The sequence below is a fragment of the Sinohyriopsis cumingii genome, unplaced genomic scaffold, assembly GCF_028554795.1.
Source record: "Sinohyriopsis cumingii isolate HCF-2022 unplaced genomic scaffold, ASM2855479v2 utg000957l, whole genome shotgun sequence".
Classification (NCBI taxonomy): Eukaryota; Metazoa; Mollusca; class Bivalvia; order Unionida; family Unionidae; genus Sinohyriopsis; species Sinohyriopsis cumingii.
In genome coordinates, this window is record NW_028315947.1 from 552405 (window position 1) to 573090 (window position 20686).

At 34.3% G+C, this 20686-nt stretch overlaps 1 protein-coding gene across 1 annotated transcript in view; it reads left to right on the forward strand.

Annotated features, from left to right (window-relative positions):
• LOC149772947 (von Willebrand factor D and EGF domain-containing protein-like) overlaps positions 1–20026 on the forward strand; it is an 83548-nt gene extending 63522 nt beyond the window's left edge. Inside the window, exons 12-18 of the mRNA XM_089947028.1 lie at positions 1999–2293; positions 3850–3996; positions 4317–4503; positions 11518–11708; positions 16447–16722; positions 17033–17223; positions 18068–20026. Coding sequence (XP_089803154.1) covers positions 1999–2293; positions 3850–3996; positions 4317–4503; positions 11518–11708; positions 16447–16722; positions 17033–17223; positions 18068–18137 — 1357 coding nt within the window. The 3' untranslated portion in view covers positions 18138–20026. The remainder of the gene's footprint in view (positions 1–1998; positions 2294–3849; positions 3997–4316; positions 4504–11517; positions 11709–16446; positions 16723–17032; positions 17224–18067) is intronic.
• The last annotated feature ends 660 nt before the right edge of the window (positions 20027–20686 follow it).

Consider the following 20686-nt stretch of genomic DNA (forward strand, 5'->3'; position numbering starts at 1 on the left):
ATTTTTGTCATATTTCGAAACTTCGATTTATCGATGCTGTAATGCAACCGTTCATCTCACTGACACAGAATACACAAACAAGTCGATGTAAATATATAATGTTGTCTTAAGAAATATATTATAAAAAGAATATATATGTATTTTTAAAGAAATCTTAGAAACTATTTCACTCTTGAAGTATCAACAGTATGTATTGTCGCTCGTGCTATGCCACAAGTGACAATACAATAAAGTCGATATCGTCTATGCATAACATTGATTTTCAAGTCGAAAATGGCAATTACAGCAACAACTTTTCCGCCTTACAATAGTTTTCCAGTGGTGTGTCTAACATTTAAATATATTGTGACTATTTTGTTAGATATTCCTAACTGTGAATCGAAACCATAGCATAACGAAAAACCACATTTTGGCTTAATCGGTTATAAGTGTCAGTTCTTGTCTAAATATGAATTGTACAAAACTTTCATTCAATGTCTAACTATATATATATATATATATATATATATATATATATATATATATATATATATATATATATATATATATATATATATATACAGGGGATAATGTTTAAAGTAAAACAAATGATGTAATTTTTCACAAATTGCTAAATCTATTGCGATTGAATCAATATATTGACTTTTTAATTCACTGAATTAAAACCTTGTAAGAAACCTTTTAAAGTATATAATAAACGTTAATGATCACAAGTGATGTCCTTGTAATTAATATGCAACTCTTTGGGTACATTTCAGATTTGTATAACTCCCTTTATTTATTAAATACATGTACTCGGGTTTGTCTTTTTGTCTCCAACGATACCCGAGGGTGATTTATGTATACTGTGCAATATTTCGAAACAGTGAGTTACGTTAATACTATGTCGAACGTGAGAAGTGCTTTGATGGGAAAACCGAATACTTCCTGTGAACAGACGGTGTATGGCGGCATCGTCTGTGTATAAATGCCTCACCGTAAAATTATATCTAAAAATTACGGAACGTCTTGTCAGTGATCGGTCTAATTAAGGACTTGCACATCTTCAGCTGTAGAAGCATGATAGTTATTTATTAATTTCTTGTGTACAAGTTGTAACTATTGTACTACTACGTTTTTTGTGTATTTTCTATGTAGCTTCGACTTACGTATTATAATGCAAATATATTCTATTCTTGTTTGTGACCTAGCATGCGATATATATTAGCAATATAAAGTTGCATTTACGAAACGTTTAGTACCGTAGGATTCTTATCGGGCACGGGTAGATTCACATCTGAACCTGTTGATTGTTTTGTAATTATTATGGTAGCGGTAGTACAATAGTTACAATTCCGTGACACCTTAGATAAATAAGTCCATAATTAATCAACTCATATTTGTCACATCCGGTGCGTGAGGCAAGGAAAGATTATAGAAAATCTACCTGATTTTGTTTATTTACAATATGATGAACATTTTATGATCAATTACGCAAGTAATAAGTGATCCAGTGGTCTTTAGTGACAAATCAGTCATTTGTTTCTTTGGCAACTACATTCATGGTTCATATAAAAAGCAAAGTTTGTTATAATGTATTTTTACTATTCGTCAAACTCTTATAATAACTACTAAACGTTCATCATTGTACCTTTGCGTGTTCTTTTTATATATATATTGCAGATAATTATACGAAAACAAAACACTGTATCATCATTATTTGCCAAACCAGCATAAAATACATTAAGCAACATGAGGAAAGGCACATAATCTTTACTGACACTACCATTTATAAAAATTGTTCTTCGCGCGAGTACCAAGCGCATGCAAACTCTCTTGATAGGACTTACCTAATTTTCACATGGTAACAAGGTTTTAATGACTGTAAAGGATTTTTAATGTTATTTGGTATGTAATACCATACTTTGAAGCTCTCAGATAAGAAACACTACAAAGGACTACGTATTAAGAACAACATAGTGTAAGATATTTATTCATATTTTTGTGTTATCAAAACAGAGTAAAGCCAGAAGACAGTCTGTTCATTTCCAAGAGTCGACAGTCTTATGCTGAAGAATATTATCTATGCCAATGTCCCACCAGCGAACAATCTCTCACGGGTGATATGACCGGGAAGCAATCATTTGCACAGGAAGCTCAATGCTCTTGGAAGGAGACCTTTAGTGTTTGCCATGGAGAGGAGTTTGTTCCGAAAGACTGCCAAATTTTAACAAAAAGAGACGTACTCGAGGACGACGAAATTATTGATGCTAGTCCCGAAATAGTCATTGGATCCAAAGCTCCTGCTTCTAATGTATTTTATATGAGGGATATATATATATATATATATATATATATATAGAGAGAGAGAGAGAGAGAGAGAGAGAGAGAGAGAGAGAGAGAGAGAGAGGCAGGCGGTGGAGTGAGATACATTTTTCATTTTATTAAGGGTATTTAAAAAGTTCTGAATGTTAGTGCATGTGCAACAAAGATCCATATTAATGAACAATATGTCAGTCCATCCACCTCTACACACATTTGCAGTCAGATTATTCAATTCTCACATACAATTTTGTATTCACTTTTGGTATGTTGTTCATGCACTGCAAAATTGTGGTTTTCAACATTATCTGGTCCTTAGCGAATGTCTGATAGCATGATTCAGGAAAAAAATCACTTGAAGCTAAACAAAATCAGAGCTCTATGGATGACGTGGCATGGGTTGGTTGCTGTGCTGCGCCAGGAAGTCAGTCACGCCATCAGATTTATCCGTAAGTTCATTGTTATGGAGTAGGTGGATACCTTAGATACCAGTGCTCAGACGAGTGGTTCGGTGGCATTCCACAACCTTTGTACAACACTCTGCATGCAGACATTTTTTTATAGCATACATAAGGTACTAGCATATGGCACTAGCAAAGTAAGGTACATAGCTTATGGCACTAGCAAAGTAAGGTACATAGCTTATGGCACTAGCAAAGTAAGAAACATAGCTTAAGGCACTAGCAAAGTAAGAAACATAGCTTAAGGCACTAGCAAAGTAATGTACATAGCTTATGGCACTAGCAAAGTAAGGTACATAGTTTATGGCACTAGCAAAGTAAGGTACGATCGGGTCTTTTGTACTAAAATGCGTGTAAAACTCACTTGACAGACTGGCTACGTCTAGCAATATGTGGTCTCTGCTCATATTCTCCGATACAAACTTTATTATTTTCTCTTGAGTCAGGTTCAGAAAAGGGAATCCATCTTTCATCCATTTAAGACTTTCATTTCAACGTCAGTGGTCAGTCGTTCCCTATTTGGCTAGTATATTTGGAGCTTGCAACGCGGGTCTGTTTCACATATGTTACGTCACACTCATATATCTGCAGGTGTCTGGAGTAATGCAATTTCAGCTGCAGAAAAGATTTCGAACGTTATTTTGTCTATCAGTCCGTATTAAATTTATTTACAGTTCAAAGAAACAAACAAGTTATGATAAAATATTCAAAACTTTTTAAATAACTCTCACATATATGATTCGATAGAAATATACGATATAATTGCAAAGTATTAATGTATGATATTAAAGTTATATGCATCTTTAGATGTCTTTTATTCTTAGTCATCTGAGCCAAGCAAATTTGTAGTAATCCGGTCACAATCTGAAAAACTTCCCGAAAACGTTATTGTGTATTTTCAATTGCATATTTAGAGATAATCGCACGCAAGGGGTTCTTTATGTCAAAATATAATTGATTAAGACAAATATGTATTACTAGTATTTTTATTTAGCTCCGGTAGTCAGAGTGAAAATATTATCTACTAATTTGCGTGGTATTTTACAATGTTACTGAATTCAGTTTTAAAAACTTTTAAATATTACAGGATGGTTGGAGGAATGGTTGGAATGAAACACTCGCGACTGCTTCTTGCAGAGAGTATTTAGATAACAGTCCAATTTATGCAGTGTGCAAGAATATTGCTAATGTCGATCCACAAATGTTTCTACGTGACTGCTTCACAAATATCAAGGTAAAATTTCCATATCATAAAACTTTGCTTATATATGACAATCAATGCTACTATGTAACATTTAAGTTTGTTTTAATCGGAAAATAATTTTGCAAACTGAGATGAAAACTGTTCCACCATGACCTTATTTTAAATATCTTGGTTAAATTTACTTTGAGAAGAATTTTCCGTTCACGTCGATTCTTATTTGCTTCTGTTTTGAGCTATACAAACATATAGCAAACTTTAACGATTATCTTCTGCTTACAACACAAAATTAATGACATCTATCAAAATTAATCATTAGAAATGTAATTCTATTTTGTATTAAATTATTGTAGCTATCAGGTACACGTGACTGGACCGAATCAAGTTTTGAGTCAATACGACAAAGATGTCTACGAGAAGTGAACATGAATGCAACTTTATGGCACAGGGAAAACAGCAGTGCTACCATATCTGTGGCTCAGACGATTCGAGATGTCAGTTGTAAAAATCTTTGTAGTGGAAATGGACAATGTAGTAACGGTAACTTATCAATTATCCATCCTAATTTTTTCGATGATTATGACATCTGTAATAAAGCAATTCGTCGCAAAATAGGCAGGGTAAAGCTACATAGCTGTTATTTTTGGGAATAAATACAATTATTATTTTCATATACCATTACTACAACCCTCTAATTGTCTAGCTATTTTGTGAGATCTTCTGCGGTTAGGCCAGTATATTAGTAATTATTGCCACTGTACGACATACGTGGAGATTATTCTTCTGGGCGACTAACAGTAGGAATATGATTAGTAATCGCCACTTTACTGCGTAACATATTCTGCCGATATTATTTACTTTGTGTAGCTATATTTTATATTGAATGTGGCATATATGTTGTATGAATATAACAAACATTTACTGCGGTATATATCAATTCACAGGTTTTGTATTTAGCACGTTGAAAGAATGTATTAGCCGATCCAGTTCTGAGAGCAGGTTAATGGAGTGTGTGTAACGTTACATAAATGATTACGTCGCTGTTTCGCTTAAATGCATGTTAAAGATTTAGCATAAGGGCTCAATAGATGCATGAGTTTTCAAAGAGCTGATAAATCAATCAACTTATTGTTTGTTCTGGAAGAACAACTACAATGACTTGGCCAATATTATGAGAAAAAACTTGAATAGTCAGTTTATGATATTGAGCAAACGTTATATGGCAAGGAACCTATACGCTCGCGCAAACAACCCGAACGAGGATGATTGCGACCAGGCTGCCCCAGAAAGCTACCTCATATACCTTGACGTCACCAATCTGTATGGCTATGATAATTATGCAGCCGATGGTTGTTGGTGGGTTTGATTTGATTGATCCCAAAACTATCGAGATCAACAAACATGTACATAAGAACAACAGCAGCAAGAACCACTAATACTTCTTTGGTCTTTGAGTATCCAGACGAGCTGCACCACACCCATAGCGATTAGCCACTAGCTCCAGAAGCGTTGTTGCTGCCTCGTGGGTGGTTGTCCCTGTATGAAAGTAGAATCGTGAAGGACTCCAAACGTACATTTACTTAATATATCAATCTTGGTCTGAAATTTGGGACTAAAACCAGATATGTAGTCCACATTCAAAACATGTAGTCGTTTTTGTAAGATGGAGATGTGCTTTTCACTGGCACGGACGATATTTCCACACTCACTGAAGTGATCAGACGAAACATTTCATTGATGACTGACAAAGATTCTAAAAGCTATATAAACGAAGACGATCACATATTCCGCTATGGTCTTGACTGAAACTTCACAGTACGCGGATGGCATTGCACGTTCCTCACTGATAACGGTTTTTGGTTTATCTGAGCATATTAATGAAATTCCTGAGCACAAACGAATCTTATGTGCAGGAACTAATAGGCCACGAACTGTATATACTATATATAACCAGATAATCAACGATTCAGGTTATTCTGACCTGTGATGTTATCAGCTGCAATTATGAAAGCGGTATTCCACAGGCGTATCTTCCTGAGGCATATACTCCCAATGTAATATATTATTTGAGTTCTCCCCAGGCCATCCCCGAGTGCTTTCCTCTCGCTTACTCCTGCGGCGCTTGTGTGTCTTATATGTCATAATGGTCAGTTGGCACATATTCGCTTTACCCTTGTTGACTAGGATGAGCACACGTTGGACCTGCGCTAATATTTAAATAAAATGACAGTGGTAGGTGGACGAGTGATACCCATGCGTACTGTTAACATGATATACCCATATACATGACGTATTACGATACTGGCCATAACAATGAAAACAGATTACGGGTCTGGATCGGCCCTGGGCACAATCTACGAAGCCACCAAAAAGATAGTAGACGGAACCGATAATGTATAAAGGATATTAGAATTCAAAGATAAACCAGATACCGCGTTTGGCACTAACGCGCCTGTGTTGAAAGATCGAATCATACCACAGACTCGTGTTCGGTAACCCATATTCGGGACAGCTCAGATGGCAAATAAGGAACCAGCATTGTCTTACCGCACCAAAATATATTGTAACGGGTTTTGGCCGTTGTGTACTTTATTTCTTTATCATTTTTGATACTACAACCCTAGACACCACTGACACTTTATTTGCTAAAGACACCTTATGCAATAAACTTGATTAAAAGCATGACAGAGTCGGACTTTTGTATGCATACTAAACATATTTATTCAAGTTGCATGATTTAAATACATTATATAGCAACAAACTGAATATTCAGCAATCACCTAGATTTCCGGAATCGCGTTACAATAATGAAGATGAAAACCTTGGCATCAGGTCTAGCATTCGGGTATTCTTCGCACACGGTTGACTTTTATCCTTGCTTGCAATCACTGATATACAGGGGAAAATATTGCCAACTTCTTGTATCTGTGTGACTTGACTCGTACTCAACTTATTTATAACTTACTGGCTGTGAAAAAGGGGGAGGGGTTACTATTAAGAAGAATGTCTTTATTCATATAATACACAATCTTGGGCAGAAAAAAAAAAAAAAAACTTTTATCACTTAGGATTCTAGTAGATAATGTTGACTTGAATTAACAAGACTGCACTGGACATAGGGACACAACTTGTCCAGTGACTATCTCGATAGAAAAGAGTTGTTTCCCTTAGACGGCGTTCGACCTGTCGACTACTTGAAATTGGCTGTCGTGTGAGGGGGGATTTTGTTTGCCCGACAAACGCATGTAAGTTCATCAGATTTTGAGTTTCGGTCTAAGAAAGTGTGATATCTGAAGATAAATATATGCATTCAATGATCATACTTACATTTATAGAACTGAATAGGTGTGATATGAGGAGATAATTATTTTCATCCAATAATCACACAATGTATACTTGTAAAAGCGTGGTATGTGAAGAGAAAATAAGCTCGTTCAATGACTACGCACAATTAATATTAGCAAAAGTGAGGTATGTGAAGAGAAATTGGACTCATTCAATAACCACACACGACTAATTAGAACGGTGCGAAATGTGGTGAGAAAACATCACCAATGATCACCGAAACGAAGATTTTTAGCTGCAATATATCGAGACGTCAAGGTGAACTCTTTTACATTTATACAACTGGGATTTGCAAACAAATCTTCTCAAAGAACAGGAACTAACTGTCACATATATAAATATTTCAAACTCATGAAAATGTATCATAGATAAATATTGGAAATGAAGAAATTGTTATTTTAGTATCATGAGAGAAATTTAAGTTCTACTTTAAATACGGAAATTACAGCATTAGCTATGTGTATATTAAGATTTTTTAAACAAACCAAATTGTTAAAGCATTAATTATAATTGCAAAATAAATATTAAATAAATTATATAAGTAACTAAAATAAATTAAAGTGGACACCCATGTCTTGCTTTATTGACTTTTAAACCTGACAGTTACATACTGCTGTACATACCCAACGAATCTGGGCTTTGGATGGTCTCTTGCCTCCTTGCTTGCAAACCGGCGTTCTGGCGTTCTGAATATCGATTAAAAATTTCCCGGGCCTTAAATACCGTATAGTTGGAAATTTGCTGGAAAACCGTTGAAAGTTGGAATACTGTTGGAGAAACGTTGGATGTTGGAGAAGTTGAAAAATTATTGGAAAATCCCAACTAGTCTTGAGACTATAAATTTATACTATACTGGACTAACCTTGCGAATGCTCTGTGAATTATAAACAGCAATGGCAGCCACCTACGAAAGCTACATGTGATGCAGTGTTTCCCTTTACCCTCATTTGCGCTTCAGAGACCCCTAATTTTTTTATTTGACCCACACTTTTGATAACCAAAGGTTTGTTTTTTACTCAATCTGACCCCCAGTTTTGACACCCCTAGGGGATACACTGTGATGGATCAAATGAAGCCAATTATTGTACATAAGGATCGATGACATCTGTTAAATATCATCTCCGGAAATCGAATATGGTCTGCTCAAACACCCCAGATATATAAAACTTCTCTTTATCATGCCAAATTAGAAATACATCATATGAAATCATCAGTAGGTCAGACATATATGTACCCATTGTACGTACCGTGATCAGCTGATAGTTCAGCAACCATTATATTCTTATTGGTAATTGTTTTTCTTCCTATCTGAAAAATGCACCCGCTGAATAACAAAAATCAATTGTGTAATGTAGTAATTCTGCTGGTCTTATATGTCGTTGATTATAGTATTTCCCGAACTTTTATCAATTACAGTAAAGACTATAAAACTCCGACTGTTATAATATGTTCGCGGCCATTCAAAATGTGATTATAGATAATGACCAAACCGTAGTTAGGTGATATTGTATAACCTACAGTTTTTTGAAGATTTGCTGTTAAACGGTCACCCTCCTAAGAAATTTTGTTTAACTTCCTAGACACTACGTCACATGTCCATATCACAATCTTTAAATGCGCCGACATCATAACGCTAACACTGGTCTGCAGAGTTCCAGGGAAGACTGTCATATATTATACCAGATTCGTTACTTTTCATTAGAACACCTGGAACTGTTAAGCTAGTACGTTGTCAACATATATTTTCTTGTACGCGTAGGGGTAGTTCAGGTCAGTGATTACAGATACTGTGATTCTGTCTGATAAGACTCTACTGTTGGAGGACGCAGTTGGCGGTCCTTCACGCGCCTGTGAATATTTGTAACATTGTAAATGAACTTGTTATGTTTTCAAATAATAATGTCATATCACTCAGTTAAGTTTGGCCTGAGTCCAAAGCAGCTTGCGAAAATAAAGAGCACTGAATGAAACGATTGCTTAGTTACCATGAGGCTGTCTCCAACACAAATATCAGAAATGGTCCCCTTATGGCTGCCCCAACACAACCTTATCAGCTTAATGCAGCCAAGTGAAATAATACTTAAGTGAAACTGAAGTTATCCACGTCATAGGTGGCGCTAATGTACATCACTAATAGAATATTTCCATTCCTCGAAGCACTCCCAGCGTTGCAAGCGGTCTCGGCTTCCGCGGTTACAAAACCGGATGCATCCGGGATCAGTCTTAAAAAGCGATTTGAAACCGAATAACATCTCGTAGACGATTTAAAAAAGGAAATGATCTTCGATTACCTGTAATAACTCGCAAAATACCCGGTCAAACTGGCAAATAGCCTCCCCGTTGACCAGTTTTGATATGCTCGCTATGGTAAAGTCATTCAAGCATTTCCAACGTGTCTCTATGCGGGATAAATTTGCATCGATAACACCACGCACTAGGGAAACCGGGATTGTTAACCTGGATTTATCAACCGGACCTGGGACTAATGCATGGTAACACCTAAACATCTTTTGTAGTTCGACTTGTGTGTGTGTGTGTGTGTGTGTGTGTGTGTGTGTGATTTAGATTTTTAAAGTAGCTTTAACAATTATTCATTCATATCGCTACGTTGTCTGCCGTGTGACAGTTTATAGTGATGTCTAGCACTGGGGCATCATGCCGCAGACATGTAGCATGACGTCCCACCCAGTCACATTATCCTGACACCAGGCCGACCAGTCCTAACACTAACCTCTTAATGCTGAGCAAAAAGCGAGGCAGCTGAAGCCTTTGGGCTTGCACAACCACTTCAATTTGATTATTTAACTCGAGGAGATGGACAACAACCAAACTTTTATGCAAAGGCTGCCCTTGTAAAACCCCCTGGACTAGCCTATAAGTGGGCATCTTGTTAAAGCATTGCATGCACTTGACCTATATGAGTTATCGAAATCAAAAAGCCCCATACTGATACTACTAATGCGTACTAAATTTAGAAACTACCAATCATTTAACTGTATTTTCAAACACCCTAGACGTAAACGCTATATATAACCTGTCAACAGCGGTCAATCATTCGAAAAAGTCGAAACTGGCCGTTGCACAAGTGTGACCGCCGTACACAAATTCACTGTTAAAATTTACCTTTAAAATTCATTTTTGAAAAATTATCATGTACCTAATATTGTTGTCATTAGTAGTAGTAGTAGTAGTAGTAGTAGTATCAAGATTATTTTATGTGCACTGTACAATAAAATCATAATTACGGGTATATGTTGTTCTTTCCCAAATTTATGTTCCACACAAGATTATTGTATCCTGCTTACTTTAATTCATCCTTGAAACGAAATCATCACCGTCGTTGTATTATATAGTTTGATCATGCTATAAAAACAATGTCTGGATTAGTGATTTCCTCAAATCGCCAAGTTATGTATTAAGCCTGTGATAAACATAAAATCAAAAGAAGCTAGATATTAGCTGTGATCCATTAACAAAAACTTCACCTGCCTTTCACAAAAATGTTCTGATTCTTGAACTGAACACGACCCTAATGTAAAGGGATGTAATTCGTATATCGTCTCAAAGGCGAACATTCTTTTTTCAGGGATAGTTTGAATTCACAGACAGATTGGTGAAGACGTGTAATTATACCTGTCACACTGCCACAGTATGTGACTTCCATTTATGCTACAATAACGCATCTGCTTTACCCACAGTCCAGCAAACAAAATGCTTTGTCTCTACCTAAATGATAAAAGCTGCATCGCTTTTCCAAATTCACGTGTTTATTCAAAACTTCTCGAAATTAACGTAATGACACTTTTCAGTTACAAGGTCAATATAGCTTGAGTTGCAAGTACAACCGAGATAAGAAATGTTTGCATGATATTCTTTTATTGAAGCGACGCGTTCTCCCTAAAGCAAACGAATCATTTTCATAGACTGAACGGTCAAAGTAGAAACGATCTAGCTTAAGGGAAGGAAAAAAATTGTTTGATAAAGAAGCGCCTGCCTGCTGACCGCAGAAACCAGGTCTGTTACATGCAGGACATTTATATGAGATTGGACAAGTGGTTAGAATGACCACTGTGATAGGTGACCACTAAATAAAGATGACCATTATGACAGGTCTGATTCTTTGTGTGTATGTGTGTGTGTAAATATATATATATATATATATATATATATATATATATATATATATATATATATATATATATCACTCAGGTGTATGCAGATGTAATGTCAACTTTGGAGGAGAGGATTGTTCCATTAACATGAATGACGCACCCTCCGTTAGAGAACTTAGCAACAAAGGGCTTTGTGACACCGCTGTGTATCCTTGCCGAACTGCCTTTGTATACGGTGGACTCTTTGCTTCATCTGACAAATTATCTTGCCGATTTAAAGAAATCGAGGTACGCTTAATTTTTCTAGTTACATAAAATTTCAGCATTTATTGTTTCTGCATGGTAAAAAAAATAATATGCTGCTGAATTAATTTTGTTTTAATTTTACATATTTAAATACATACAAGCAATGTTATCTTTGGTCACACTGAACATTTGGATTGATTTACATGTATAGTCATTTTGTGGCCCTATAGTAGTTCTTTGACTTATTTTACACCTACTATTGCTTTGCAGCACATATCCAAAAATTATATCTATAATAATGCATATCATTGATTAATATGATAATATGATAGTGGAAAACATTATATGTAGACCAAATCATTCCATTTCTTCAGATGGACCCTGGGCATTCACTCTTTTATAATGATCAGTTAGAATAGTTAATTTATAATTAAATAATTTTAGGGCATTAAAATCATAGTTCTAGAAATTATTAAGAAAAACGCTAATTAAAAAAACTGTCAGTCCTACACTTAACACTTTTTACATTCATTCAGTGGAAAGCTTGTTTCAAATACTCAGAGATATACTGACGTTCTGATACGTTTTTGCTACCCGTGGGTAAGCCGGCAAAAGTTCATATAGTTTCCGGATCATGCCGAACTGCTACAAAGGAAAAACAAGTCAAATTATTTGGAAAATACGTTGTACAAGATAAAATATATTGTCCAAGATACTTTGCATAATTAACATAAAAGGATAATGGAAGTGACAATTTTAAAGCAATTCAATAGTGAAACAGAAAAATTCGAATAGAATACAAATATGCATTTGACAGACATTAAGTGGTGTCAGTCTGCCAAACATGGTGGTATAGATCTATGCGTCTTCTTTCATTTACACATAATGGTTAACATAGTTTTATTCCATATTTTTTTCTTGCGATAACTTTAAGTATAGTTGTACGCGTTAACATCTGTACCTCTTTTACTAAATGTATTAGAGGATTATGTTGCTAATTATGTTTTCTGTGCAATTAAACACAAAATTCAGCAGAACAGATACAACAAGGATTCTGATATTAATCGATTATACATACTGCTAGGAAACATATTTGAACATAAAATAAAACGAAAATGTGCTTGTTCCAAGTGAAGAACGAATTTATTTCATGTCGTGGGTTAAAAACTCATGAAAATACCGCATTTCGCTAACTTAAATATTATTGTTTATTCGTCTCAAGCAATATCCATTTTTCTAATTGATTGCTCAGTGGACATTGGGAAAAAGGTTACGTCTATCAAATACGGCAAAGTTTCACCAAGGGCTCGTTACAGACTGAAACTAATGGTATCGTTAAAGGGATAGAGAGCTGCTTAGCGGGGGAACCTGTAACATAGACCAATGCCTATGAAACGCACGGTTTAAATGAAAACGCTTAGGAGTAAATAAACTCACCTCTGTTTAGAGAAGAAGGTGGATATACGTCGGTCTCCAAACAGACAGAACAGTTTCCAACCACAGCATTTTTACGTAGTATAATTGCAGCAACAAGTTAATGTTTCTTGTTATGTCATGTAATTCCGACTCTAAAATAAAATTTGTCTATGTATATGTGTATAGTACTGATTTAAATCAAATAATGCAAATATCCAATCAAAACACATTAAACCCGAATTTTATGCATTGAGTAATCATCCCCTCACACGAATATCCATGAACTGGAATGCTTAGCAGTGGAATTGACACATGTTCCGTGGAAATATTGTAAATATTCTAATCGAAGTCGATGTATACTGTACGACTGGTCTAACCCGACACGAATCAGCTACGTCACATCCGTACTGCAATTTCCATCGGAGATTAAGTGTAGAAAACGATATTGTCTATTTCAAACGTTATTTGATTAGAAAGGACAATTGCTCGCTGAATTATAATTTCCAGTGAAACGAACTTTACCTTTTACTAGTTATAGAAATGCGCGTTATCAATTTATTTAGTGTCTGGGAATGTTTGTTATGAGCAAAAAATGAAAGGTGCGGTGTCTGTGTAAAAATGAACAAAATTATTTCTTCTTCTTTCTCTCTTAACAATTTCCATTGAATAAAAACTGAGATAAACAGAATCTGAAACAGGTAATGATTTAATCCTGAGTTGAATAATGTAAAGGGCGAGGTAAGCTGGACATTATTCAGCTCGTTTCACAAGTTCAGTATTAAATCATTACCCATTTTAGATCACACACACATATGCCAGTGCATTATACAATCTTATCAGTCTTGCGAAGTGACGTCATTATTAGCAGTTCACCGTCTTTGAAATTAGGTCACGTTTTTTTGTTTTTTTTTCTTGCTCAGTTGGCTCTTTGCTTAGAACTACAAATGATGTTATGACAGGCTTGCGTGATTTGTTCTACATGATATAGTTGATAAATTCAATGTATTAGTAAATTGAAAATGTTTTGCTTTTTTTCTTCTCTCCTTAATACTTTATGCGGAAGGCAAATTATGTTTTGAAGATGTGTCAGATATTGTTAGCTTTCTATGCACACTGTATATCACAATAAACAATGAAAATGAATTTTTCTCGATTTCTTATCAAATGTATTAAAAATCCAGTAATTTTATTTAGACACATTTACTGGTATTGCTGTCGATGATGTTTTTATTGCCATCTCTACCCTTATAAATAAAACATTTCTCCATGATTTATTTGAAAATAAGAATGCAAATAAATTCAACAGTTTATCTACTTTGGCGTTGCTAATATTAAGCCTTGCGATTTTTATACTCCAACATGTTGTGTTGACTTGTCCAGGCATATAAACTGATTTATTCCTCACTATGTCTCTACTTTGGTCTAATTCTACAAACGCTGAATCAAAGAATAATGTCAGCTTAGGCTCCAGTACACATATGACTACAAATATTTTGTATTTTATCTCCAAGTTCTTCTTTAGGCAATATATCGAAATTGTGGAAATAATATAAACGTTCGCTTTACAAGGGTTCCTCAGACAATTATAACTTTCTTTTTATATGTAATCGTATCGGTCATACAATCAAACGTTTTTGTGGTAATCGTATTGGATGTATAGTCAAATGTTTTGTGGTAATCGTATCGGTCGTACAGTCAAATGTTTTTTGTGGTTTTCTTTTGGTTTTATCTTACTAATTTGAGAACATACCTGTGTCCCATGAAAACAAAGTTTATCTGAAAAGTTTCAAAAGTAGGAAAAGGGGAAGAAAACAACAATAATCACTAATGATGATAATGAGTATGACAGCGACAACAATAATAGAAACATCATCAAAATCGTTATCATCATCATCCAATAGAAGAAACAATAACAGCAGCCGCATCACCTGATTATACCATATGCATATAACAGACGATGAATTGAAAAAGAATGATACCATGATAGATGTTTGCTAGAGTTGTGAAGCTTAATTAGGCAAATAATTGATGTGAATAAATGGAAAAATGTTACTGAGCAATATTTGTACATGCAGTGTTCGCATGCCTTTCTTGGTGAATCTTCATATATATATATATATATATATATATATATATATATATATATATATATATATATATATATATATATATATATATATATATATATATATATATTTATATATATATATATATATATATTAGTAATATAAATACTATTTACTACAGCTAAGGTATATGTCACCGGCTATATGGAACCTGAAGAATTAACATTCGCCAAGAATTTCAAAACTTTCGGAGAGATTTACCGTGCTGCAGTGGGTCCTAAGAGCGAATATCGGTAATTTTTTTTGGAAGCTGCAGTAGCAGAGCTGGTAGAGTATCCAACTCGCTAGTCAGGAGTCGCGGGTTCCAAACCGACCTAAGTCATTCCGTCCGAGTAGCATTTCTATGTCTTGTTGAATAGGTTTTGAATTGCCCAGACGGTAATATTTTAGTCGGAGCAAAACCAATTTCAAATTAAGCAAAGGTTTACCGCCACCAAAAATAACAAAAGACCCCGATTATTAATTTTTATTCCGAAAGTCAAATTTTCGCATGCACAGACACACCCACACACACACACACACACACACACAGATATATATATATATATATATATATATATATATATATATATATATATATATATATATATATATATATATGTCCCTATCATAGGGCTTCATGAAAAATTACTGCTTGAGCTACCTTCTTCAATGCTTCCCAGTTATATGAAAGAAGTAATAATCCAGATGTAAGTGTATTGTATTGTACACCTTTCTTAACGATCTGGAGTCATAAAAAATAATGAGTGGTTTTAGATATAAAAGAATTTTACAAATTTGGCCTTGCTAACTGTATCGATATAATTAACTTGTCTTCATAATACTACCAAACTGGAAAAGTCTGCATCATTTATCTAAAGAAGGATTTTATCAGAGCTAGCACTACCAAAAGACATTCTGCAGATGTTGATATGGTGACACAAACGTCCAAAGGCATGCGCAGATGGGGTAAACAACTTCAGTGACGATAGATGAAGAAACTTGAATCGGAACTAGAAAATATGGATAAAACATCACTTTAATAAATACCGTTTGTTTTGTGAGAATATGTATGTGTATGCTGTGTCTTATTATTATTATTAGTAGGAGTAGTAGTAGTAGTGGTTTTGTCACTGATTTATATTAATGATGATTTCTCTCACCCATTCGGTTTCAAATACAGTTTCTGTCTTGAAAAGGCGAAAAGGCAAACATTAAGATACAGTATTTTTCAATACATCATCTACTTCATCAAACAGGTGAATGAGACGGGTGTCATCGAAACTGAGACGGTTAAAAACAGTAGAGGAGACTTCGAAAACTTCAACGAAGTACGATGTGGAATTCCTATCCATTCTAAGCTTAAACGTCGACGCCGTTCTGCATCTTCCTTCGACCCCACGCATGCAGTAGGGTTCATGATTTCAGTATCAAACAATGGACTCGTCTACAGCCCAGTTTTACCTGTGATAATATACGACTCTTCCTGCACAGTCTGTACCATATCAAACAACCTTGTTTATTGTTCCAAGAAGGTGAACATTAACTTCTGCTCTCTTTTAGCTTATTGAATTGTGTTAAACAAATTATTTGCAATTGTTTCTATAAGTTTGAATAACTGCATAAGGTCCTTCTATTTGTAAATAGTACCGATTTATTTTGTGCTTTGTCCCACTTGAGCATTTTGATATAGTAGTTTCTTTCCTCTTTGGTTGGATGGCTTGTTTAATTTTTAAATGCGCTAGTTTTTAAGTGGAAGCGTTACAGAAACAAACAAGTTCTTTAAATAATGTCGAATAAAAACTTTAATGATATTATCGGAAGCAAATCTTTATTTATTTTCAGCCTAATATTTGCATTTCTGAGGGCAGTTGTTATCCTGACACAGACGCAAAATGTGCCGTTAACAATCCAAAAGACCACAGCAGTGAGCTGGATGGCCATCTTGGCTTGATTATTGGGGTTATCTGTGGCGTCATAGGCTTAGCATTGGTGATTGCGGTGCTTCTGGTCTTCAGACATCTGTTTTTTAAAAGGTATAATTCACGCTACTGATATCAGGATATTAAAAGGTTGTCGTTCCGTTGCATGTATTCGTAGGGTAATACCTGCATGCCGTAATTTTGCTGTAATATTTAGCAACAGACAAGATATCTTTCGACTGAGTACTCATCCATATATTCAGCTATTATAGAGACAGCGGAGCTGAAATATGTCTAATTCAGTTTGCACCTTGAAACTTAAAAATCACTATATTAAAAATATCTTCATTATATATTAACTAACTATTAAAACGTAACAAGCCTGAAGACACTCGAAAGCCGCACTGTAGTCCAAATGGGAATGTCCTAGTTTCAGGATAGTAACACTGAGAACTTTTGTAAGACCTCTGATGTATATGTTCAACTATAATGGGACGCTCAGTAGATATCAGCAACACTTAAATAATCCAGTTTTTAATTTTTGTTTTAAAAAATTCAGCTTTACTGTTTCAACAAAGCCATGAAAATAATCTCTATAACGTTGAACTTGTGGGTTTTTTTTAAAGTCAGTGAGTATTTATGAAAAATTCAATAAACTTTATTACATCTGCTTTTGCCTTTACAAAGCAAACAGTTTTTAATCTCTATTTAATATACAGACACTGAAAAACCAGTACAGAATCCATTGCTCTCTACATGGACTTGTCCAACAGCAACAAAAAACACTACCAAATCCACTTCTTTCTACATGGAATTTATATTTAGGACTTTTTACGGGGAAGCTTTGGAAGAAGCTTATAGTTCAGAAACAGTTCTGTGCATTATCACAAGTCAATACTAATATTATCAGATAATTTAATGGTTTTGGCTTCTTAGTAAATTTGTTTTGGTCTTTCAGAACTCGTGTTGCGGTACCAGATAATTATAGAGGCATGCCCGAAGTAAGGAACGTCCACTTCAAGAACTGAAGTGCTAACTGCTCTTAAATCCATCACATCATAACGACGATAATAACGTTGTTTATTTTCTGAAGCATTCGATTGTGATAAGGAGATATTTTTAGTAACCTTTTTAGTTTATGTTTCCTTTTATAGTTTGCATTATATCTATCTTGATTTTTCTGTTTAGCAAAGTGAAAATACAATTTTCTAAATGGATAACATGCAAAGCATATATATATATATATATATATATACACTCAATCAGGCAGAGATTTATCGATGATAGTAAGAGGAGGAAATGAAGTTTGATGCAATAGCCTTCTTTTCTAATAACACATGATACTTTAGTTTATCCCATTCAAAGCGCTTGACTTGATTTGCAACAGCATATAATATATGTATTATCAAAGGGTTTATCCGATTTAGTATGTGCAGCAGAATCATACTGATCTTAAGGGGGATTGATATTAGACGAATATTATTGACATGCTTTAGTACAAACTTTGTCATGGATGATTATGTCCACTGTGTACATGAATTACACCCCTTGGATATCTAGTTTTGTAAGAGTTGTTAAACGTAAGAACTCTATACAGCAGAGACAATACAGTCTACTACATGAACGTAATCAATTAAAGACATGTCGTTCAAGCATTCATTTTAAGACGAGGCTAATAACACGACCTAATAAAATATGCCAGATTTTTTTAAAGTTTGCATGGCAACGGCATGTTTTTTAAAACTATTTTTTAAAACTATCTTGCATCCACAAACCTATAACTGAAAATTTCAGTGGAGTATTGCCTTATTCAAAATGTGGTTTATTTTCTCCTTTCGAACCTTCAAATCTGTATATTATTGTTGGGACAGGCATGTCAAATAAATGTTGTCTTTTTAAGTCCTAAATACTTTATCATTTGTTTAACTTGCGTAGTGATAATCATGCTAGTATTTTCCTTTCTTATGAGAGACAATTAACAAGAATTGTTTGAAGGAAATTGTGATTAGTAAGAGCCGTTTTAGTCTACGTTGTTTTTATATTCTATGATTTGTATATAGTTTAAGGACAATGCAATAAGTGTGATTAGTATTGATTCTCTTTATATATTATATACAAATATCACCACGACTTCGTGTAAATACAACTAAAGCGAGTATGTGGAATAAGTTGTCAGCAGCATCAGCATATTCGTTCTTGGAGAGACGCCAACCCAAAACGTTAGTACCCCGAAAGTATTCATTATTTATTTTTTTCGGAAGATCTCTGATACAGTAATTACATGACTCTGTAGCGGCAAAAGAAATACTAGATGCTATTTGTAACGTTAATTCTACCGCTTTAATAACATGTTTTGGCAAGAGGACAAGAGTGTTTCCTTTGGCAACTATTTCAAAGTGTCAGTAGAAAGTGTACTGCAAAATTAAATTTGCAAATATGTTTTAAAAAAACTGCAAAATGTATAGTAGCATTCTGTTGTGTAGTAGGGTGTCGTGAAGTTTTGGCATATATGTTTTTAGGCTCAATCTAACCGTTTCTCCGGATCTATCAGTTGCTGATTATGTTGAATATTTCTTTATCCTATTTTCCGCATTTAATGCAAATATTCGAATCTGAGAACTTACAATGGAAACCTCTTACAATAATTATTCTTGCCCATTTATCTTCCATATCTTCCAGAAAACACAATATTTAATATCCCTAGTAATAGCGTGGACTTTGTTTTCCAGCAAAAAGCAGTTAAGGCTTACGTAATAATAAAATCACAGCCAATAGACGAAAAACGTAAGATTCATTAAGAAAACAAATTCTGTCAGTTTGTGAAATCTTTGTTGGTTTCTTTTGTTAATTTTCTGCTCTGTTAGAAATGAGTATATGTTTTGTACGTTGATTATGCAATAAAATATATAGACTCGGATGAGATTTTATTTACTTTTAAAAGAAAAAATGATGACCAACAGTATGCATTTGTTCAACTATATATATATATATATATATATATATATATATATATATATATACATAATATAGAAACATTCGTCATGCATGCATGGATGCATACGTATGTACCTATATACATGCAAATAAACAGAGACTTTGCTTTTGCCTCCTTTTGGGATAGCTCTTGATACACTTAACTGTCATTTTTCTCTATGCAACACGCACAAAAAGACTAGGCAGACAACATAATTATATAACACATGCAAAAAGTAGTATTCTCGCATCTCTCTCCCTATCAGTCCGTCCAACAAAACTGAATATGCGTTTAAGAAAGAAACGTCCATTATATGGAAGTTGAGATGATAATTCCTCCAAAAAAAACTCATTATATATATATATATATATATATATATATATATATATATATATATATATATATACGGTCAGACAGACATGTACAAATTGCGCATACATATACATACATACATACATACATACATATACACGTGTTTGCGCAATAATAATAATTAATTTACGTGATTACGTAAAGTTATTTTCAAAGCGAATATTTGAGTCAAACTGCTGCACACAGTCCCTTTTTTACGATTTTCCACTGGCTCTTTTTAACTTACATTTT